The sequence below is a fragment of the Bos indicus x Bos taurus genome, chromosome 10, assembly GCF_003369695.1.
Source record: "Bos indicus x Bos taurus breed Angus x Brahman F1 hybrid chromosome 10, Bos_hybrid_MaternalHap_v2.0, whole genome shotgun sequence".
NCBI classification, from domain to species: Eukaryota; Metazoa; Chordata; class Mammalia; order Artiodactyla; family Bovidae; genus Bos; species Bos indicus x Bos taurus.
The window spans coordinates 2,867,447-2,892,764 of NC_040085.1; the positions used below are offsets into that span (position 1 = coordinate 2,867,447).

Here is a 25,318-nt window from a genome sequence, read left to right on the forward strand (position 1 = left end):
ATCTAACAGGTGTTCATAACAACTATATAAGAGGATTTATTTATGACCAGCCACAGCCGCAGCTCTGTAAATCAGCCCCAGCAGCTGCACGCCGCTGAAACCAAGTCCCTGATGGAGGAGCGGAGCGAGAGCCTAAAGAACACGGCTCACTCCAGAATCTTAATCGTCAAATAACGTTGTTTTTTTTTTTTTTAGGTAATTACACCACAGCACAGAAATCATAATTACTTTCAATTAGGAACAGAGCTGCCCGTAACTTTGTTGACAAAATATTTTTATTTAGGCCCTGTGGTTTTGATGAGGCCCGAACAATATGGAGGCTCTGGGTGGCAGGCGAGAGGGCCCTTGGTGATGCTGACTTTGCTGTAATGCCAGCAAGAGGCCTTCTCAGAGTGGCTTCATTTTTTTTAAAGCTCAAAAAGCAAACCTTTGGTTTGAAGGATACTTGTCCCACCCTCCCTCGCAACCAAACTTCTGTATTATCCTTCCCATGGCAGCATGTTTGAGCTCACACCTTATTCTAAGTGTACTACCAAAAGGAATAAGCAAAGAGGGGTTTAAGTTTAGGTGGAGGGGCCCACCTTCATACAATCTTTAATTCCTTTGCAAAGGCAGAATCACATCTCTTTCTCTCTGAAGGCCACAGTCTTAACAACGCCTTACTGCTGCCCATCGAGACGGCTGACCCTCCCATGAAACAGGAGTCCTCATTCACATCCCACTGATTTGAAGTAAGTTGTCTCTTACATAGTTTGAGAAGAAGATGCTCTTCTGTGAAAAGTGTTAGTTACTCAGTCGTGTCTGACTCTTAGAGACCCTATGGAATGTAGCCTGCCAAGCTCCTCTGTCCATGGGATTTTCCAGGAAAGAATACTGGAGTGGGTTGCCATTCCCTTCTCCAAGATATCTTCCCAACCCAGGGATCGAACCTGGGTCTTCTGCATGGCAGGTGGATTCTCTAACGTCTGAGCCTTTTAGGGGGAAATAAATCAGAATTTTGGTTAGGGTAAAGTTGGAGAGAGCCAATGTCCCTTCCCTCCCTCCTCAGAGACCTTCCCCTTCTCTGACATTAATGAGCCCAGAATCATCTACTGGTTAGGTTTCCTTAACGTCTCTAGGTCTTAGAATAAAGACCCTTCTACATTTAAGCCTAATATTTGGTAGCTCTGGCTCTCAAGGTTGTCAATGAGAAACCAGGGTCTCAGAATGTCATTAAAGACAGGTTTGAGTCCATTGTAATAAGCCCTCATGTGAGTTTTGAGGGTTTGGGGTCTTCAGTGTGTGTAATGAACCAGCTAGGAATTATATGTACAAGTGACTATGTACCCCAAACATTAGAAATTTTAGCTTCACTTCAGCTCACAATCAATCACCTAACCAGGAAAGAGACACCAGTGGAACTTAATACTCTCTAGCTACTTTAAGTCTGAAAGACTCATTCTGGAACCAGCAGTGGCCCAGGAAATAATTCCCAAGGAAACATCTGAAACTGGCCTACAAGCAGGAGATGAAAACCAACCGAACCTGTTTCTCCTGATCTCTGTTGGGAGAGCCTACATTCCAGCTGTTCACCTGTCCCACCTTTCTTTCTGCTTCTCTGTACTTCAGTGCACAAGCTCATTGTAGCCACATCAGTAACAGCTCAGCCCCTCGTTTCTTCTCTGAACAGCATTGAGGTGGAACCTGGGGGACAGCTTCAGGAGAGGGAGGCTGTGTGAGAGGGGCAAGAGCAGAGAGGAGGGCAGGGAGAGGAAGGGGACACAGCACTTCTCAGCATGGGAGCAGTGCAGCTTTCTGTACAGAGAATGTCTAAAGAGCATTCTAAGATATAGCCTCTGCTGAGAACAATATATGCTCCCTTATCTCACTCCTGGAAACACTTTTCTCAATGCCACCCTAGTTTTAAGAGCTAGCCTCACAGGCTCAGTCAAACCTTCTCAGAGCCCTCCAGCACAGGGATCACTTCTTCCCCTAAACCCAGGAATTCTTACTGGCGCGATTTGACAATGCATCTGCCAACTGCTTCTTGATCTTTCCTAGAAGAAATCTCAGCTTCCAAACAGCCGTGGCCCGAGTGTGGGTCAGGTGACCATGTAGAATCTAACGTGTTTTTAACTTTACACATTTTACACACTGCTAACAACAAAAAAACAATTACATATGGTGGTTAACTTACCGGGCAGGTCAGATTAAAATCCTGTTTACTCATAACAGTTGAAAAGTTGGGGGAAAGAAGAGGAATGTTACCGACAGGGACAGAGTAAAGCACTCATGTAATTGTCTCGAGTGCTGTTTGCTGGGAAGTCACAAAAAGAAAGGAGATGGAGTCTGTGAAGATTCAAAGGAACTTCTGGCCCATCTAAGGGCATATTTTTATATTAAACACAATTTCCACTCATCTAAGACAGTAACACTATCATAAACTTGGTTTTTTTCTCTAAAATCTTGAGACGAGACCAAAAGTGACCCTGAAAACTTTTCCTGACGTAACTGGCCAAGTTGCAAGGTGTGGGGAAGGGATGGACAAGGATTTAAAAAAAAAAAATCAAGGACATGGTCAAAAAATAATTTTCTCTCAATGAATGGACCTTCAGTTGATGGAGGAACAAAGTGTGCATTCAGAGACTGGTCTCCTCTCACTTGGGAGAGAAGGGGCGGTGGTGAGAACACGGGCTCTGCAGGCCCCTGGGCTGGCCAGTCACCTGGGAGTGGAAGTAGGAGGAAGTGAGGCTGAGCCCTGGCAGGAAACCAGGGCTCACTAACTTGGCCAAGGTCACACTGCCATCTTTATTTACTGCCAACTGGACTGCAGATTTCTTGGGGGGAACAGAGCTCATCTTCTATGTTCCCACCACAGGGTCTTTGGATGGAAAGGAAATAGTAAGGCTCTGTTAATTTTGAGTTGTAACATAGGACTTTTTTCCTCCCCTCCCATTATGTGAAAGAGGAGTTTTCCCCCCTTTTACAAAGTTGCCAATAATGTCAGAGAGATTACAGAGAGGGAACAGAAACCGTCAAAGATCTCAGGCATCCCTTTAGCTGGGCCTACTTCTTTCTTTTTAAACCTCCCTTAGGTTGTTTGTCATTCTGGGTTCTTGTCTTCTCTAATAGTAACATTTAAATGTTTAACCACAGAAACACAGAGCGCAAACTTTTCATAAACTTAAAGTTATTCAAATGTTTGCTAACAGTTATTGGGAAGGGCAGGTATCTAATATTTTAACTGGGTAAAAGTTCACTGTTATAGTCTCTTCAGAATAAAACATTTTCCTTTTCTTATAATAAAGCAAATGTATTGTGATACCAAAAATGTGGCTCAGTCTGAAATACAGTATGTGAGCCATTCTTCAAGATTGGTGTACATAAAGTGTCCCATTAAGTGGGCATTAAAATGAAAAAATACAGCTGGAATTAAGAATTCAACATTGACTAACTCGACTCAATGGAACAATTTAAAAGATAATCATGGATTATGGTAAAGTTAAAAGAAATATGAGGAAAGGAACTCTGAATCACTGTGCCAAAGAAAAGTATAAAAAACAACAAAAACTCCCTGTATCTTTAACTTGGGACCGCGGTCATTTTTCTCATTTCAGTTATGTGAAAAAATGTTAAGAAGCTACTGATGTTCAAGCGGTTTCAACTGCTAGCACACCACACATTATTAATGTACATATTAAATCTAAAAATTAAGTAAAAAATGTGATCTTCTTCAAAGGTAAAATTTTTTGAAATTTCCTTCATTTAAAAAAACAGACGAATGCATGACCTCTTTTCAAAGATGCGTGCCCTAATAAGGAAAATAAAAATCTCTCTACATCATGACACGCATTTCCCCCTCTGCTTTGATGACAGTAAGCAAATATATTTTTTCCAGAAAACAAATACTTGGCCTGTCAAATTCTTTATAATGTTTTAAAAAGTTATTGACTTAAAAATCCAAAGGTGTAAAGCCCTAGGAAATAGGCTGAATAATGGAAATGCCAAGGGGCTGCAATGGCACAGAGCTTCTTGGTGCGAGTCCGTCGCAGTACACGTCTCCAGCGTGAGGAAGGGCATGTCCCGTGGCGGCAACACTTCCCCCAGATTAACTGCTGCATTTCAGGAGCAGGAACATGTAACACTCACAACCTTAAAAATCTAAATAATTTTTTCACAGCCTGAATGTCTCAAGAATGTTTCTGTTTTTCTTTCCTCTTTATATATGTTCTATAATGTTTCAATCAATGTACCTTCTCTTTTTACTTTCAAAAAATCACTAATGTGGCTCCATATAAAAGGACCTGTCTTAAAGTCTTATTACCGTGTATCACAAAGTTTGGTAAATACAATTTCAACTGGCTTTGAAAGTATTGGGAAAGTTTTCTGATAACAGAACAACCTTTTACAAAATTATTATTAAAACAGTAACTTGCCTAAGTTAGTAAAACTAAACAAACAAAAAACCCCAAAAAACACTTCAGGGAAAAGTGGTAAAAGGTTGATCAGATAACTAGTTTTTTAAGCTTTCTATCATTTAGTTTATACTAGTTAGCTTCCAAAGGCATGTCAGTCCATCAGAGCTGGGCATCAACATCTGTAAAGGAACACTGAAATTCTAACAGTCTCTTCAGTAGTTGTAATAGGCCTTTACAACCATGAAGATCTGCAATCAGATCTTTACTAAGATCAAAATTGTCTATAAGAAGACATGAAGGCTTTTGCTTTTGTTATTAAATATATCAGCTTTTTTCTTCGAGTTAACTCTAACATAAGTAGAAAACCCACGTGGTTTGAAAGTGGTTTTTCTTTCACCAACTACACTCCATTGTTTCTCTACATAATATAACACTCAAAACCTTTAAAGAAACCATAGCATATGAACTTCAGGATTATAAATGATTTCTCATTAAGAATGCAAAGACGAATGTTATTCAGGTGCTAGTTTATTTATCTTATGATTCAGAGATAATTTCATGATGACGGTTGTCAATAACCAATTACAATACCAGGAAATTCATAGAACAAAATTTTGCAGATAAATTGTTGTTTCTGAATTTAATTCTAAGAAGTACACTACCCCATTTTTCATAGACCAAGCTGAGAGATCATGTCTACTATTTCTAGGCTAATTTTTGCTTACTGCGGAAAGGAAGATGATCTCCAGTGAACTCAAAATATCCAGTTCATGTCCATCATTGTTGAACCAGGGAAGGGAGCCGCGAGGGCCAGAAGAAGTAGCAGGACAGAGAAAATGCCAAATGGATTTAGGAGTTGAGATAACTGACAGCAAAATGTATGTTCTTTGGTTAGCAAAGCGAAAAGGGGGAAAGTATTGCATTCACGATAGATACACACCAGCATTCTAAAGCAGGAGACAAGAATGTCAAGAGTGTCTTCTTCCCCCACTGCCAGATGGAAGGGCTATTATTATAAATGAAAGGCAGCAGCAGTGGATGCCAGGGACTTGTGTTGTGTGCCAGATTCTGAAGTCCAGATGTAAGCAGGTTACCCCTGGGACAGGACAGGCTTCAGCTCTCGCAGCAGAACAGAACCAATCACAGTCTTCTCAGTGTTTATGATAAGCTGCGCTGTAGAGCCTTCCTTCAGTTCCACTGTGACTAGCATCAATGACCCACTGTGCACAGTTTTAGCTGCAAACCTGGAAGGAAAAAAAAAAAACAAAACACCAGAGACCTTTTATCATGAGGAGGAAAAAAGGAGACAGCATATATTCAAATAGGTTTAAAATAACTTTTTTCTCAATAATTTATTACAGGTTCCCTACTGCCCAAAACCCAAAGACAAGCATTATCCCGAAAAATCAATAAATTGCCCAGCACATGCTTACCACAAGCAGATAATTTCAGTATCTTGGGAACAGAACAGAAAAGGGAGTTCTATTTTACTTATTAGTTTGAACAATAGATGCATGTGAATAACTCTTGATTACTACATATTTGAGAATCATTTACTCATTTAATATATAACATTTCACCAGCCATTGGACCATTTAAAATAAACTGTTCTATTTTCATCTTTAAAACATGTTAAGAAGAGGTTTATCTTTCTCAAAGAGCTTGAAATTTTAATTCCTCATATCTGAAAATGATTATGCAAGAAATTAGATAATTTTATGTGCATTATCGAACTCTTACTAAGTTTCAATGAATTCATACATGTTAAAATACGTTGAGGACATGGAAGAAAATCACGTGACAGCCAAGTGTAACACTACACTCCCTCTGTCTGTATTTTTTTTTAATGTTCTGAACATTAGATCTTCTTTCTGCTTTAGAATAGGAAAGAGCAAACTTGAGGTCTAAGGCTCACATTACTAAATTCCAAGACATGAAGAACCTACTAATTACATGGAATTAAAAGCAAAACTAGCCCTTTAAGCACTGCAATTGACTGCAGAGTCGTTGGAGACGCAGTGAAGCTCTGTCAATCCTGCTCATTGACTCTGCCTGCACAGTTGAGCCCCAGACACGGGAAGAGGACGGTCCCCTCCCAGGCCCCCGTTTTCTACACGGAGCGTGTTCCACAGTTTCTGAGGGGGGTGAGGAGGGTTTGACTGCAGGGATGACTGGAGAAAAACAAAGTTGCTGCACATGAGCTTTTGAAAACACTAACAAGTGTGGAGCAGGTCTGTGACCTGCTGTGACCCCACTTTGCAGGGCCAATCCCCTTTCCCCTTTCGGTGGGACACGTGTCTGAACCTGAGCCATCTGCCTCAATTTGCGCGACATCTCCAGCCACAATGGCACCCAGTTAGCCCTGACAACAGCTCACAATACAGAAAATCAGACCGCAGCGCTGACAGCACGCTGCGGGCCATTCAAGAGCAAGCCAACTGGTCAGTGTCTCCTGTCTGACAATTAGCACGGGCCTCGCACCGAGCCCACAGCCTCCTCAGGGATCTGTTTAATTACCATCAACATAAAAGAGGGAGTTTATCAGGAGACACTCAGAAAAACTTCACTCCCAACTTAATTAAAATATTAGCCACTTAAGCAGGAAGCAGATTCTCTTTAAATGGAAAGTAATTTCTTTTTTGAGTTTTTTTTTTTTTTTAATGACACCAAGAGCTCATAATATATTAGATTCTTTTTTTTCTTTATCTTTGTGTGTGTGTGTGTGTGGGGGGAGTACCTAATAAGCCATTTTTGGCCTCAATAGAATCATGAAGATCAGTTTTCCAACAATAATTATAAAAATGCATCAAAAGCAAAACAAATATGCTAATTTTACTAAGTTGAAAATCTTTTCAACACTTTTAAGCCATGTTTTAAAATGTTAGCTAAAAAAAAAAAAAAAAAAAAACAATTAGCTAATGGGTGGTAGATGTATTTGTGTACTCTCTCCAAAGATGCTGAAGACTTGCAAAGAATCTGATGGAGCAGTTTTTCCACTGAGAGAAGCAACTGTTAAGCAAGCAGTTTAGGAACAGAAATCATAGAGGTTTCATAAAAGCTTTGAACATATACACCCATCTGCTCTTTAGATGCCCATACAAGAGATTCGGAAACGGGCACCTCAGCTGCACTTTTTTTTTTTTTGGTGCCATTTTATTTTTTTAATTGAAGGATAATAGCTTTACAGAATTTTGTGGTTTTCTGCCAGACATCAACAAGAATCATCATAGGTACACCCATGTCCCCTCCCTCCTGAACCTCCCTCCCCATCCCACCCTTCTAGATTGTCACAGAGCTCCTGTTTGAGTTCCCTGATCTACAGCAAATTCCCACTGGCTAGCTATTTTACATACGGTAATGTAAATTTCCATGCCACTCTCTCCATACATCTCTCCCGCTCCCTCCTTCCCTGCCCCCATGTCCATAGGTCTGTTCCCTCTGTTTCTCCATTGCTGCCCTGCAAATAAATTCATCAGTACCGTCCTTCTAGAGTCCACATACATGTGTTAGTATACGATATTTATATTTCTCTTTCTGACTCACTTCACTCTCTGTAATAGGCTCTAGGCCATCTGCACCTTTGAGAGAACACAAGATCACCTGCCCTCAAATGACCTCTCTTTTCTATCACGTTCTGCAGCTTTCTGCATTCCTTTTGTCCCAATTTTCGAGGTTCTTCTGCTTCCCAGGAGAACCCTATTTCTGTATTTCTGTTAAAGCCGTGTCACCAGATGACAGACTCTAGGTGGCTCTATTGTCTCACCCCTTTGTGCAACTTTCCCCACAGATGTGGTCATCACCAAATTGTCATTCAACAAATATTTCGGCAGAGGTCCCTGTTTCTGACAGGTTATCATTATGTCAACGGCAGTCTTAGTAGTCTCTATTTACTTAACACTTACGCCTTGGGACCATGCAGAAGAAGACTGCGTCACGCATTCCGAACAGGAAGGCAAAAGTGCTGCTATCTGACTGCCAGCGCTGCACAGCCCCAAAGCACCTTTTCTCTCTTTTCAACTAAAACTTAAGTTTGATGTTACAAAAACACAAACTCAGCAGAGACAACTGTCAACTCTGATGTCAGTATGTTTACAGAGATGAAAACTACTGTCCTGCTGTTGTCCAGTTACCAAGTCCTGCCCAACTCTCTGGGACCCCATGGCTACAGTCTTGTACATGTTCTTAAAATATTTATTACCGCAAAATTATCAATATTGTAAAGAATACGAATGTAGAAGAAAAGAGGTATTTGCTTACACTGCAGTGGAAACACGTTAAGCAAATCATCCTAGCAAATCTGTTAGCTGGTGTGAAAGCTACTGTCTTTTAACTAGTTCTCTATGTTCTAATGGGCACAAATGGTGGAAACAATGTTTTAAAGCAGAGGACCAGAAGATCAGATGTTCTGACATTCTCATTTCACAGTTCAAAAAGGATGTATTTAATGGAAACACAGCATGATTACAATTGGTTTCTTTTGGTCCATGGAAAGCAGAAGTCACCACCCACCCCCACCCCCAATTTATTAATCACTTAACTCCCAAACAGGCTATGCTTTAATGTATATTTAAAAGATAGTTATGCAAAGAGTACTAATTAGTAAATAACAAATAGCTAGCTTGGGGGTGTAATAAACACTGAAGACAGTTTGCGTCAAATACTTGTATACTAAATTTAATGACTGACATCAGAACCTTTGAACTTGCCTCAAACTAAGATCACACTGTGGTAAAGTGTTTTTCAGAAGAGCTGTGAAGTTTCTGATCATGGTAGTGATGACAGCAGCATTTATTAAGTGCTGTGTGCAGTGGGTGCTAAGTACCTCACTTGCATTATTTCTCTTGATTCTATGAGTCAGATCAATTCACAGAAGAGGAAACCGAGGCCCAGAGAAGTGGAGAAACTTGCTCAAACACCTACCTGGCTAGTGAATGGCTGAGCGGGAATTTGAACCCAAGCTTTCTGATTTGAGATGACACAATTCTAATATATGCAAAATGCCCTCTGAGTATTTGTTTTTTATCTGTCAACAGATAAATTAAGGCTTTTCTGATTTACCTTTTATGCATATAATCTATTATTGTTCTGCAACTTTAAGAAGAAAGATTTTTCTCTTCAAAACTTGTGCATCTGATGTGTAGTGTTCTGTAATTCAGAGCATCTTGATTTGATGCTCCATCATGACATATTTCAAATTTGTCTTTAAAGGTTAAAAAAAGAAATAAATATTCTCCTAGCCCCGACTCCTTCAAAAGAGACACCAGCAATGAAAAATACAAAACCCTGAATGGAGCTGTCATGTAAGGAGGGAGAACTGGAGACCAACCCACCTCGAACACCAGTAACACCACAAATGAGAACAAATACGTGGATGACAGTTAGAGATGCACTGCCTATGTATGATGGGCTCCACACTATTAAAAGAATACCATTTGGTATTTGTCTTAAGTTTTCATTTTCATTCTAACCACCGAGAGGGTAAAACTGTATGGATATATTTGTATTATCTTATTAAATGTCTTTTTGTTTATTATCTCTAGAAACTGACATTTAATTTTTGAAGTCTAGAAGAATTCCTAAGGTATGGCAAAACCCACTACAAATGTTGTAAAGTAATTAGCCTCCAATTCAAATAAATAAATTTTTTAAAATTCCTAAGATTTAAAGAAAAAGACAAAATAAGCTGGTTGCCAAACCTAAATGAAAGTATGAACTACTCTTCTAAAGACGCTAATTTGTAACTATTGAGAAAATTTATAACTATTATGAGAACAGGTCAAATAACAACACATTTGAACAAATATATTTTCTACAATGCACGAACTTATTCCTTCATGTACTTAAACCGTATGCTTTTTAGATTTGTGAGATTTGTGAGAAAATGGCTATGGACCTTAAATGCTCTTTGTTGGAATGAAAAAGAACCCTGCAACTCAGTTGTTTTTAATAACTTAAATGTTAATAGAACGTGAATTTTAAAATAGTTATCTGAGAGGTTGCATCCATCCGCAGGGTATTCACAAACATAAAATTTTTTTATGCAGAATCATATTTGCTACACTTAATGCAACAGCTCTAAGACATGCTTTTTCTTCTCTTGGATAGTCTTCCTGGTTTCTGATTTTTCTATTCTGAGTTCAATTTTCTTGTGTTTTCTGTTCTACTGGTTACCAGAAGCTGTGACAATGGCCCACTCAGGCTAAAACTTTTTTTTTCCTACTCTGTACATGAAGCCTTCAATTACTGCCTGCTGAAGCAGACAGAATCCTATTAGTAAGAAAGACGACCACAGGATGAGTGCCCTGCCCGAGCTGTATAAAAATAATTAGTCCAAAGTTGACAAATGTGTAATGAAGTCGCACCATAATTATATGTAAGAAATGCTGGTTTGAATAAGGTTCCTAACATCAAACACCAAAGCATGTTGATTTGTAGTATTATTTTCTAAATGATTTAAATGATAAATCCCTATAATTTTGAGTTAATATAGGATAACATTTTTAAAAGGCAGAGAGTTTGTATGTTGTAAAAAATCCTATTTTGTTGACTCTAAAAATGTAAAAGTTAAGCTCATTACACTATTGAATCTGTATTGAGAAAAAATTTACATGTGATTCAAGTTTAGAGAATTTATCTGAAGCAATGTATTTTTCCCTATTATTTTTTTAAAAAGGCCAGAAATATTGTAATGTTTCCTTTAACATTCTGATGAGAATAGTTAAAACAAAAGAATTAGGTGCCATCATAATTTAGGACTCTATTTTCCATTCTAATCTTTAGAACTTGTATAAAACATGATTCCCCACGCTACCTTGTCAATGATGTGTTCTCTTTCTTTATACAAGAAAGCTAAAAAAATCTAAGCGCACTTTCTCAAGAAAGATACCAAATACTCCAGTTATTCTAGAGCATTTTTGGTTTGTCTGTTTGTTGGGGCAGGGGTGGGATGGGACTTAACAGAAAACCAGAGAGTAAAACAAATAAACTCTTACCCCATTCTCTCTGAGTACTTACAAAATTGTCAGCCAGAAGGAAAACCATCAAGAATACCTTTCTTTCATTTTTACATGAAAACATTTATATATTCCTATTTGAAAAACTGTTGCATTGTAGAAAATTATCTCACAAACAGTAGAACTAAATAAAATTTAAATATAGAATATCCTAAAGCAAAAATTAACTGCAGTTTGGTTATTTCTGAAATATCCAAATACGCCTTTCGTGTAAAAATTAACTGAGGTCCACATTTGTTTTTCAATGAAATGCTGCTCAGAGCCTTCAGAGATCAAAGCAGTCAGATAAAAAGCAGTGCTGCCCCCTAGTGGATAACCACCAAACTGAGAAAAACTCTGATCACAAAATAGGTTTCACAAATCTTAGTAATGTTTGAGATTCCAATTTGTTTTTGCTTTTTTGGGGGGGCCATGCTGCTCAGCTTGTGGGACTTTACATCCCCAACCAGGGATTAAACTGGGCCCTCAGCAGTGAAAGCACCAAGCCCTAACTACTGGACCACAGGGAATTCCCTCTGACTTGTTATAGAATAAGATTGAAGCCTGGCACCTTCATATTATTAACAACTGTATGTACAAACTTTTATTTTCAGACAGATGAAGTTCGGTGACTATAGTACCAGGCTTATAAAATTCGGGCATCAAGACAACAAATGCCATTCTTTTCCATATGGGCCTTCAAAATTACCCGGTATTTAAATATTCCATAGTTAGGGTTCAGTCCATTCTGAAGGAGATCAGCCCTGGGATTTCTTTGGAAGGAATGATGCTAAAGCTGAAACTGCAGTACTTTGGCCACCTCATGAGAAGAGCTGACTCATTGGAAAAGACTCTGATGCTGGGAGGGATTGGGGGCAGGAGGAGAAGAGGACGGCAGAGGATGAGATGGCTGGATGGCATCACTGACTCAATGGACGTGAGTCTGAGTGAACTCCGGGAGTTGGTGAGGGACAGGGAGGCCTGGCGTGTTGCGAATTCATGGGGTCACAAAGAGTCGGACACGACTGAGCGACTGATCTGATCTGATCTGATCTGATCAGGGGAAAAGAAAGAAAACAACTAGCAAATAAAAACAATAACTTAAAGATTGACCAACCTAAGAACCAAAACCAGGAAAACAGCAAAGACTTCACCAAAAATTATCTATGTCCTTCATGTTTGTAACCCCAGCATTAACAAAATCTGTCACAATGGTCTTCAAAAAATACTGAATTAAGGACTTACACAATATGGATATTTTAGGATACAAACAATGGTATATGCCAATACTTAAGCATTAAACATGTATACACAGTTTAAGGAGTAGAAATGAAAAAGTTGTTCTTTACAACTACTTTATGTTAAAAAAATTATTTTGATCCTAAAACAATAAATGGTCTTTAAGTGTGTTGATAAATTTAAAAAGTTGGCTGCCAGGTTGCCATGGATTCACAGTTCCATTCACAGCATCATATTTTTCTAATAGTTAAGGACCTAAGTAATAACAGTAAAACAACACTTACTTTATTAGGATTGTAATTATTCACAGGTTGTACATGTTCAAAATTTGAAAATTAAAAAAGTGACACAGTAAACAAAATCCAAATCATAGATTAAGAAATATAGGGGGTAAAAAGGAATGTTAAGTCCTGAATACACGTTAACAATGAAAGCTCTTCTAAGGTTTTACTGAATAAATTAAGAACTAAAATAGAATCATGACAGAGACATGGCTTTCTGCTTTCCCTCAAATATCACATTTTCCCCTTATAAGGTCAATTTGTTGTTCATGAAAGGGTAAAATGCGTAGGTTGTATGATATAACAAAATAAGTAGGTTGTACGATAATTGTTTTTAACAATATTACTGTATATGAATGTCAGAATTCCTGAACTGGGTTAAAATGTCAAACTGGGTTAAAATATAAAATGCTGAGACTGCTGAAAGACTACTTATGGTCTGAGACTGTTTCATCGCCACCACTGTAATGTGCTCCTAAATAGCAACCCACCCCAGTATTCTTGCCCACGGACAGAGAGGCCTGGTGGGCTACAGACCACGGGGTTGCAAAGACTCGGACACGATGAGTGACTGAACAACTAATTCCTTTCTTGCTGGAGCATATAGGACAGAAGGAAGAAAGCTTAAATCAAACATCTTGTCTACTGGTATTCCTTAATGACTAACCTGTGAAAAAGAAACATACAAGGAAAAATGTTTTTTAAAATACAGCATGTAAAAAAAATAAAATGAAATAAAATAAAATACAGCATGTGGCTGTCATTAACCACAAACTTTGGGAACATCTGTCTGTCTGCAACTACTTGGAGTACTGGCTAAAGTGCAGATTCCTGGGCCCTATCCCAGTGGCCCTGAGTCTGAGTTTTTGGGTGTGGGTCCCAGGAATCTGAGTTTTACAAAAACTCCTACCTGGTTCTTTTATACAGAAAAACCTTAGAGATTTTGAAGGTACAGATTTTTCGGCTTTCTGCATTTTGATCATTATACCTTAGTTGATCAGAGGACAAACAATGTGATTAAGGCAAATGCACTTTTAAAAAAAGGCAGTTTTTACACTGTTGAATAAGAATCTCCTTCAAAACCCCTGAATTTAATTTCTTTCTTAGAGGAGAACAAGACATTTTTTTCTGGCCCTAGAAAAACCTAGAATTTCCAAGACTAGTGTCTCTAACCTCCCCTAAAACTTATAAAATAATCTTTTAACTTTTCAGTCTATTTGTATAGTGACTTACTGTGGTTCATTCTGCTTTTTGTATATATTATTTTTTGTTGTTTAGTCGCTCAGTCACGTCTGACTCTTCTGCGACCCCATGGACTGTAGCCTGCCAGGCTCCTCTGTCCATAGGATTTCCCAGGCAAGAATACTGGAGTGGGTTGCCATTTCCTTCTCAAGGGTATCTTCCTGACCCAGGACTGAAGATGTGTCTTTTGCATTGCACTGCATTCCCACCTGGGAATCCCATATTCTTTACTAGTATTGTTTTAAATAATAAGCTTTAAGACTTTCAGTGTCTCATATGGCACTGTATTACGAGTATCTAAACAAGACATGAAGACATTTGGCTATATATTTAGTAAATGCTTTGATTCTTTTGATTCTGATGTCTATCATGTGGTAACTGTAATTTGGAAAATAGCAAGATTGGCACAATGACCATAACTCTGCAGGTCTCAGTAAGATGGTTTTATTCTCAAAGAGCAACTTTTTTGATCTGTAAGTACCTACCATGGAAATGAAGATAGAAATTGAGTGTTCTAATAGTATACTGGTTGGGTTTCTGATTCTATGGCTCATTTAGAAAATCAAAGCTAAATGTCACATAATCTAAAAGTAGTTATACTTTTTCAACTGATCTTTAAAAGTGGTTAACTATACTTAAAATGCTCCTGGTTTTTCAAGTGAATTCCATAAAACTTGTGCTCCTTTAATTGACTTTTCCTTAATGGAGATATTTTCTGCTAATGTATTAGGAGCCATTTTCTATTATGTATTCAATTAAAATGTCTACTTTATATTATCACACACTTCTGCATATTAATGAAGATTCATTTTTTTCTTAGCTAATTCTTATATAAGTATTTTTAAACTTGGTTTTTAATGTAAAAAATATTCAAATTGTAAAGAGTAGTAGGAACAAATGATCCTAAAACTAGACAACAGGACTTAATTCATTGAATGGTCACAAAGAATATTCTAATGTTAATTTAAAAGTCCTCTCAGAAATAAAAGACCCTGAAAAGGTAGGCCAGCCAAGAATAATTTAATTTCTTAAAATACTAATGGTCAAAATACTTTTCATGCACATTGTTTTTTTTTCAAGTAATTTTAAACTTATTATCATTAATAAATACAAGAATGGTTTTGGGCCTATTTTTCATAAATTCAAAAAAGCAACTACCACAGAAGAATAGAGAAGTTATTAAAAAATCTCATAGAGATTTCAATTTTATTATGACAATTAATATATAAACTTAGATATATAAATTCATTCATCCCACAGGGTAATACACTGTTGAACACTACCATTAAAAACATTAATAAAATTTAATAAAGTAGTAAACAATTTTTGTTATTATGAACAGTAATTGCTATTTCATTTTAAATGAAATGAAGATAGCCATGGGTACAGATTTTACTAATAATTGTTTATTTTGGTTTTAACTTACTGGGCATAAAAGAGTGGCAAAAGTGTTACATTTGCAGGATAATAATTTTTGTTATTTTTACTATTGAAGACCACAAGTAATTCTAGATATTTATTATCTGGAAGCCTTCTAAAATTTAAAACATTATTATAGCCATACCTAGCTATAAAAAAAAGCAAAATGTAAAATGAGACTTTTGAGGCAAGTCAAGCTAGCACAGCCTGTTCTGAATTAGATACAGCCATTTCATCCTCTTCTGGCTCTGTAGTAACTTGGACTCCCCCATCAAGTTACAGAGCCAAATACCAGGCTGCTGTGATAAGGCTTCATTATAAAAGTGTCAACACACTGCCGAAGTATATGCATATGAGGACCATGGACCATGACGTCTAAGTGCAGGCTTCCCTGGTGGCTCAGTGGTAAAGAATCTGCCTGCAGTGCAGGAGACGCGGGTTTAATTCTTGATCCGGGAAGATCCCACATGCTGCAGAAAAACTAAGCCCGTGCGCTACAGCTACGGAGCCCGGGAGCTGCAACTACCGGGTCCACCTGCGGCAACTCGGAGCCGGTGCGTCTAGAGCCTGCGCTCCCCAACTGGAGAGTAGCCCCTGCCTGCCACAACCACAGAAGACCCGGCACAGCCAAAAATAAAAGCATAACATTATTTTTTAAAAAGTATAAGTGCAATTTCTGCATTCCAAAGTTGAAGAGACATGGTTCCTATTGTGTACCTCCCCTGTACTGGTATGGGTAACTGAGAATTGACTGTAACTTAATCATCTGAACAGGCATTAAACCACTTCTAAACCACCAAGACAAGTTACAGGCAAATTTTATGCTTTAATTAAGAATTATACAATTGTGCTAATAAGTGTCTCTCTGTTTCCCAAAAGGAAAATAGTTTTCATATTTGTTGGCTTTGAGAAGGTATTTTGGCTATTTTCTTCTAAGAAACAAAAATGTGGAACACTGTCATTGCTTTCAGAAAAGTTAAAAACCCACATACGATGCAAAACAAAATTAGAAGTTCCAGCATAAAGAAGGGTTACCCTATGTTGTTTCGTCTATTATGAAAGAACATATTAAAGTTAAGACTGAAGTACTGCTGGATACTAGGTGAGTCAGGTAAAATTTCATAAAGCATAAGCTAAAAGTTACAGATGACGTACAATATTTTGATGTTTTAGTAATTTCAATAATTCAAAGGATCCATAAGTAAAACACAACTTCTGCTATAGAAAACCACTCAGGAAAATGAGAAAAAAAAAAAAAAATTCAAAGAAGAAAACAAAACAAGGAAGACATAGAATCAAAAATTTTCACTGAAAAGTCTTCTTTCTGTTCATTTTTTCCCCTATTGAATAACACTGATAGATAAGTTGTATTTGTATAGCTCCCTGGTGGCTCAGTAGTTAAAGCGTCTGCCTCCAATGCGGGAGACCCAGGTTTGATCCCTGGGTCGGGAAGATCCCCTGGAGAAGGAAATGGAAATCCACTCCAGTCTTCTTGCCTGGAGAATCCTATGGACGGAGAAGCCTGGTAGGCTACAGTCCACGGGGTCGCAAAGAGTTGGACACGACTGAGCGACTTCACTCACTCACCAACAAGAAGACTTTCTATCCATTTTATTATTTTATCCCCAACTTATGTGAGAATGACAGGGCTTAACATAAAGAAAGGGAAGCAGATCAGATCTCAGATGGAAGGTGCTCAGATCTCAAGCAATTGACTTAGTGACCTCCCTTTCAAAAACAAATAAAGGCACAGGGTAAATTTGATTTGTGACTGCTACATGCAGTTTTCAATCTGTCATGATGAGCAGGTGAAGTCAGGCAACTCTGTAACGGCAGATCAAGACTTGAACTCAGCTCTTCTGATGTGAAGTCCAACGTTCTTCCACAGATAACGTAATGTCATTTCAATCACCTTCTTTTCCCTGCCATCCATTTCCAAACAGATGAGGAACTTAAAGCCCATAAGGAGAAGTTATAAAGCCCAATAATGGCAGAGTTGAGTCTAAAAAACCCAGATAACCCACAGAAATCTTTATTTGGGGCCTCTCTTGCCCCTGTATTAATTTAAAAAGATACATTCAATTTCTAAAGGTTTGAAGGCACTCTCTTTGATTTTAAATTATTTCCTAAATGTAATGATGGAAGTATGCATTGGCAGTAGAATGACAGAGGAATTAAAGATAGTTTGCAATGAATTCCCTTAAGCTGACAGAGGACTAAGTAATCACTGCATATTTATTTAAGGAGTAATTATTTTACTTTCAAGTCACTAGCATTCGTATAAATACAAAGAAGGCACATACTAATCACATTTTCTGCTACCTTTGAGGGCAAATAACTTGGACCTCACGGTTTAGATGGCTGGCGTGAAGATACTTCCTGGCGTAAGAAACAGACGCTGCATTTGACACCATAATGGTTCCTTGTCACTGGAAGCAGCCTCAAGGGATTGCTGTCAAAAAGAAATCTATACCCAAACTTCCCCTCTTTTAAGTTAAAAAAGTTCAAATCCACTGCTTTATAAAACAGTTCTTCCTGGAATTCACCGACTGTAGTGAAGTAAGAAATTCTCAACCATATCTCACACAAATACCTTTACAAATCACCAAGCTACTATAAAATGCAGGTACACTATCTGCATCTTTCAGGCAAGTCCATATACATGTACTAAAGACTGTACAAAACACAATCCCATCAAGCCCATCCAAACCCAATGTATTATCCTAAAAAAGAAGGGGCATAGATATGTTATTCCCTAGTGGCTCAGCTGGTAAAAAACTCGCCTGCCAAGACATTAGATACAAGAGACACAGCTTTGATCCCTGGGTTGGGAGGATCCCCTGGAGAAGAAACGGCAACTCGCTCCGGTCTTCTTGCTTGTAAAACTCCATGGCTAGAGGAGCCTGGTGGGCTACAGTCCACGAGGTCGTGGAGAGTGGGACACGAATAAGCGTGCGTGCGCGCACACACACACACGTTTAGGACTTAATATTTTAAAGGAAAATTATGAATTGAAAATCAAATATTTATACATGTATACAAGTTACCTCCACATCACGGGTCAGTGAACATACCTGTGTATATTATCTTGTCCAGAAGGGACTACACCCACATTGGCTACATTTACTATCTTCTGAAGGATCACAGAGGAAGCAAAATTCTGTGGGGCAGCAATAATCGTGGTGGAAGTTTCATTCATTCCAGAGAGCATGCCTGTAAGAGCAGAAGGAGGCTCTCTTTTACTGATTTCTCTTTGAAAACTATATTAAACAATTTAAAATTCCTAAGTCAAAATCTAAAAACTTTCTAAAGCAGAATACCACTTCAGAATGTAATTTACAAGATAATTTATCATAAAATTAAAAAGAACTGCAACTGATTAAATTTTAAAAAAATCCTAGTGGTGTTGAAAAATCTATAAAAATGCAATTGAACATCACTCTTAATAACCTGATTTTAAATACTATGATTGATAAAAACATAGAATCACAAAGATAAAATTTTACTTTCAGTCCCTTTAAAATATACTCAATTAATTTGGGCTCCATAAACTATTAAGTTTTCACTATTTAAGAGCTCTCCCCCTTCCTTTTCATTCAAAGATCTCTCTTGCCAAATGCTGCCTGAGAACAAACCAAAGTGTTTCTGGAATAACTAGCAGCATTACATGATGAATTGTCTCAATATAATGGATCAAAGTTATCTCAACAGTAACTGGAAGTCACTGAACAGCTGTGTGGTTCTAAAAAATGGACAAGTATCTAAGCTACACTGAGTGGTAACAGTATTTGCCTAGTTAATGGAACTATGGTTACTGACAAAAATAATCAAAATTTCTGAAGCAAGAACGTCTGAAAACAAAGGGAACAATGTAAATTGGAAAAATTTAAATCCCAGAGACATTTCAAATAATAATTAAAAAAGATCACGAACAAAGCAAAATCATGAATAAAAACCATATAGAATTAACACAAGGCATGCTGTTAATGTCAGAATCTTATGTACAAATGTTCAAAGGACAAATTCAATAACCCACGAGATACTTGGAACAAAAACTGAAATTAAGTACCCAGTTTAAAAAAAACAAAAGCTATAAATATTAAATGCCATCTATCTGATTCTGTGATGTTAAGTCACTGACATCCAAAAGTATCTACTAGATGATCCTTCGAGACATCTGATATGTGTACAATAGCTGACAAAATTTATAAAAAGGTAAAAGCTGATTTTGTATCCTCAAAAGGCCCCCCACCTTTAATTTTTGTTATTTAATTTTGCTATTTATTGCTAATGTAACAGAAATTAAAAAAAAAATCCCTATGATTAGTAGTATGAAGACACTAAAGCCTAACACTGTAAAAAGACTTACTTAGCTTTAACAAAGAACAGTTTTTACTAACCACTTTCAAACTCGGGGACACCATGTTCTGTCTTAGACTGTTTAACTTTAATATTAGGCAAAAGCTTTACAAACCACACAAGCAGTCAAACACTGCTTTTAAGGAAAGCACAGTGGCTGCTGACATAACACTGCTGAGAGATGTGTGTACTCATTTAGGATTTAAACCTTCTCCATTAAGCTCTATTGAAGAGCAACTGCTGAATAAATGAATGCAACTATGTTTATGTTAAAAGCCTGTTTCCCGCAGCATGTAATTAAAGGAAATGTTGTACAAAGCCAGTACTTTTGTCAAGCTCCTGTAAATGGAAAGATGGATAGCACTCAGAGAAGTGAATGCATTGCTTCATATTTAACCTTAACACTCTTGTCATTAATGGTTTGTCTAACTTGGTCTGTAAGAGACAAGGTACTGCTCCATTGAAGTAAAATTAAAAAAATCAACTAAACCATGCTTTTCAGAACAGAAGATTCATTATCGTCAGCTAATGTATTGGCATAAAGCAAAGTAACATCCTATCAAGTAAGGCACACATTCAATCTGCCTTCCCACCCCCCTTTATTTTTAACTCATGCTGTTTTATTGTTATAGGCAATTTGTACCACTCAGCATGACAGTGTAAACTGAATCAAGATTAATTTACATGCAAAAGAACACTTAGGAGAGCAGCATGGTAAGCAAATGTATTGTCTCGATTGCTGAGGTGGAAAAAGAACCTGGAAAGAAAAAAAGGTGCTCTAATTAAGGGGCATCAAATATGATTGCTTGTGGTGGTTAAGGGCCAGAAAATAGTAAATGTCTGACCATTTAAAGAATTAGCATCTTGCTAGCTAGGAACCCATAAGATGGAGGCATAAATCATAATAAAATTAAGTAACCATTCGAGGTTTCTTAAACCAGAGATTTTTTCCTAAATGAAAATATATCAGGTATTCTTAAATTAACGAAAAAGAAAAATATGCCAAGATATCATTAAAAGTTTCTTCTACAAAAACATTCTTTAACCACTATACAGCCTGCTCATACCTAATGAAGGTCGTCAGGTAATAGGAAGAATATTTTAAAATTCTCAAGACTGCAGAATATGCTGCCTCATTAAAATTTACATTTTGGTGAGGCAGTGGACAGCACTTAGGTTAATCAGCTGTAACGGACTGCTGAAATGTAAATAAAATAAGAAAAGAAGATCTAAAAAATTTTCTGAATGTTTTAGACTTCCAATTTAATTCTTAAGAAGAAAGCAAATAAGAAGGGAAATTTGGAATAACCACTTTCCTTGGGTCTCATACAATTAAAACTGCTTCAAGAAACGAAATTACATGTTTAAAAATAAAACATCTCACTTTATAGTACTGAAATCATCCCACAGCTAGATCATGAACTAATTCTGCAAGGATCAAAATTCATAATAATGAAACAAACACACCTTCTGGTTAAGGCTCATAATATGAATACTCTGGATAACTTCAAAATATAGACTAAACCGATCTTTTGTTTAGCACTTGGACCACCAACCTTACAGAAATGCACGTTTGGTCATGGAACTGTAAACGCAACAACTGAGCTAAGGGACAGATCATGCTATATACCAGAAACAAAACGTTTCGCTTTAAAAAATATTAATCTGATACGTACAACCTGACAGAAGTATTCTTAATTAACATTATACACATTTTTCAAATATGCACATCTGTAGTATAAAAATAGAACCATATTCCTTTTTCTGGTTTATAATTTCTTCAGTTAAATCCTAGTTAATACAGTTAATACATTTCTTGAGTCTTGAAATCTATGCCCTGTGAAATGAGATATTAAGTGTATAAATTCATTTTATTTAAAGTAGAAAAACCAGTTAAAGCTAGCATGTAATGACACACATAGACATTTCTTAAATTTACCGGCATTGATAAAAATCTGAGGAAACTGATTTTTATTCTGATTTAGAATTTCCAGTTAATGAGTCATTTCTAGGTATCTTCTGCAAAATAAGCTAAGCTCTTCCTAGAGTGATGTAAGAAACAAATACATGTGTAAAGTTGAGAATTGAGACCTCTATTACCAAAGCAGCTGAAATCTAGAACTAAAACGATGCTATTGAAAAGACTCTTTAAACCTGTGGTAAATTTGCCAGCATCAAGTCCCATATCAAAGAATGAATTCAGGAAGACAGAAAGAATGATACAGAAATGCCAAGAGACTTGCAAGGATTTACAAATACTTCATATAAACAAATTTTCAAATAGCTTTATTCAGAGTAGCCTTTCTGCTCTATTAAACATAGCAAACAGCTGCCAGATTTATTCAGACAAATAATCAACAACCATAGAAGTAAAATGGCAGAAGAAAAAGGAATTTTGGCAACAGCTCCACAGAGGACCACAGCTGCTCTCCAAGCACACCTCTCTCACGCGATTACGGTTCTGTATGGCTAGTCAGGGAAGAAATCCCTCAGTCACAACAGAGCACAAAAAAACTTGATCGAGTATCAAGTACATATTCTAAACCAAAGCTGAGGAAGAGAAAAGGTATACAATAACCTACTGCTTTAGAGAAACTTTAGCTGCACTTTTCGAAAAAGGACTATCCCCTTCACAATAAACGTGTCAAGGCTTACTCAGCTCCTGTGTGCCACTCACCTGGGTTTGCTGAGCAGGTGTAAAGCAGAGAGGCAGGCTTTAGCCAGCAAAGGGTAAGAATAGCAAATGTAAGAATCAATTCAATTTGGCAATAGAAAAATAAAATCACAGATAGGACTTTCTTCTACAGCAATAACCAACTTCCAAGAAAAGTAAATGCAAAGATGGATTTAGTCACTCTTTATCACTTACAAATAAGGCAGAAGAATAAAAGATTACCATTAATTTACAGTCTTATTTGAGTTTCTTTGTGAGATTCTTCTACAATAGGTCTTCTGGACACTGAACTGCAAAGGTTCACAGTAAAACCACCCAACCTCTGGCACTATAATGATGCAGTGCCAGGAAGCAAGCCCTTCTCCTCAGGTATTTGTGTGCGCCTAGTACTTCATGAAAGCTTGACAGGTATGAATTAATGACCTCAAGATGAAGGGAATCTTTGATAACTCCTTCCAAAGAAAACCATAGCCTGGATTCATATAAACTTTAAAAAATTGCTGACTATACTATTTAAATATGTCCTGGTTTTATAAATGCTATTCTTAATTAAATACATAGAATGAGGCAGGTGTTTCCCCTTATTTATATAAGAAGAAAATTATTTTTAATAAAGTATGCTTAACTCTAGGTCAAGTCCAAGATATTAACACTTTCATTCTGCAAAATGAAATTTCAAAATTCTGAAAAAACAAAATATTTTCTTTTTTGTTGCTTATTTTAATTTGCTTCAGCTCTGATACAGCCTTACAGCATAGCATTTCTTTAATACAGAATAAGATCAAAAGAAAATAGAGATATTTTAATATTTTAATGCTACAATTAGGACTTTATTTTGAAGGACAGGGCACTCTAACAGGGAAAAATACTATTAGCAGAACACAAAAAAACAGTCCTATAGTGAAAGGAAATACATACACATAACACATACTGTGATGGGACTTTGCTAAGTCCCAAATTCCTGACATTTTCACTAATACAAAACACATGAATACATCATTAGGTTGACAAGCCAAAATTCCCAGGACTGAAAAGTTAATTAAGAATGAATTTATTATTTAAAAGACATAGTAATCAATTTTTAAGTATGCCAGTGATGCAGACAAACATATACCTTTAAGACTACTTTATAAACACACAGCATTAGCAAAACTTGGAAGACTGTACATTGACATCTGTTAATAGCTGTGTGCATATGGTAATTTATTTTAGAGCTCAGCCAGAAGAATGAGCACACTTATCTGGGATGCCAATTTCTAGTAAATGGTAATGATCTCTCACCTTGCTCCTTCTTAAAATCTTTCTCTGACATGGCCACAGGTAAAAGCAGTTCTCCAACAGGAGGCTGAATATTAACACTGAAGCAATCATCCTTGGTACTAAAGAAAAAACACATTAAAGCTGACTAAATGCTTAACAAATAGACATTCTTAACACTATGCAGTTAAACAGGTACAATTAAAGCATATAAAGATGTTTGCCTTAAATATCACAGCTAAAAAGGCTTGAAATATTTCTCATCACTATTTGCAAAGAAATACATCTGTTATCTCAACTGGAAAGCCGATTATTTGCAGTTATGATAAATATGCCATTTGACATAGAACTTTTAAAAATAGGTAAGGAGCAATTACCAGAGAATACTTAATGCAACTTATCTGGGTAAATAAGTTATCTACCGGATTATCTATGCAACTTATCTGGTAGATAAGTGAAATGAAGTGAGTGAAGTGAAGTCGCTCAGTGGTGTCTGACTCTTTGCGACCCCATGGACTGTGGCCTACTGGGCTCCTTCGTCCATGGGATTTTCCAGGCAAGAGTACTGGAGTGGGTTGCCATTTCCTTCTCCAGGAGAACTTCCTGATCCAGGGATCGAACCTGTGTCTCCCACAATGTAGGCAGATGCTTTACCATCTGAGCCACAAGGGAAGCTCCAGAGGAACATTTAATGCAGCTTATCTGGTAGAGAACATCTTGTCTTCAACTTTTCAGTAAAAGTGTACAAAATGGAGCACTTTAGTCTTAGTTTAAGATATCTTTTTAAAGCTATCAATTTTTAAATAAAGAATAAAATGGAGTGACCATACCGTGTTAAGATGTGTGCTAACAAAATAATACCAAGTGTTAATAAGTGTTTATGTACTATAAAAAGAAAACCTGTACAATAATATTAATCACAGTTTTATTATTAATAGCCCCAAATGAAAAACCCAAGTGCCCATGGATAATAGAAAGGATAAATGAATTGTGATACAGTCAGTGAGATATTACATAAGAATTAAAAAAAGGGGTACTCTTTCTACCCCCTTCTGATGCCTATGTCAGAAGCTTTCTCTATCTCCTTTATACTTTAATAAAACTTTATTTCACACACACAAAAAAAAAAAAGAATTAAAAAAAAAAAACCCTACTGTTACACATAAAAGATGATTCCACAGACCTAACCTTGAGTGAAAGAAGCCAGAAACGAATATACATATTGTATGATACCAAAACTAACTCATGGATAGAGAACACAGAATTGCAGTCACTTCTATAGGAAAGGTGGTATCTATGGGGAAGAATGGGAGACCTTTCTGGAGGGCTCTAGATGTTCAAAACTTTGATTTGGTGGTACACATAAAAATTCATCAAGCTGAACACTGAAGTTCTGTGTTATGGATGAACTTATTCTTCAATAAAAACAATGTCATATATAAAGAGAAGAAAAGCAAA

At 37.0% G+C, this 25,318-nt stretch overlaps 1 protein-coding gene across 2 annotated transcripts in view; it reads right to left on the bottom strand.

Moving 5' to 3' along the window:
* Positions 1-4,907: 4,907 nt before the first annotated feature.
* The window catches only part of AP3B1 (adaptor related protein complex 3 subunit beta 1), a 235,789-nt gene continuing 215,378 nt past the window's right edge, over positions 4,908-25,318 (bottom strand). The window contains exons 25-27 of one of the 2 annotated variants that reach the window (XM_027552928.1): positions 23,885-23,982; positions 18,645-18,783; positions 4,908-5,641 (exon numbers count right to left, since the gene is read on the bottom strand). In XM_027552928.1, coding sequence (XP_027408729.1) covers positions 5,488-5,641; positions 18,645-18,783; positions 23,885-23,982 — 391 coding nt within the window. In that variant the 3' untranslated portion in view covers positions 4,908-5,487. The remainder of the gene's footprint in view (positions 5,642-18,644; positions 18,784-23,884; positions 23,983-25,318) is intronic. The other variant, XM_027552929.1, reaches the window with a different exon arrangement.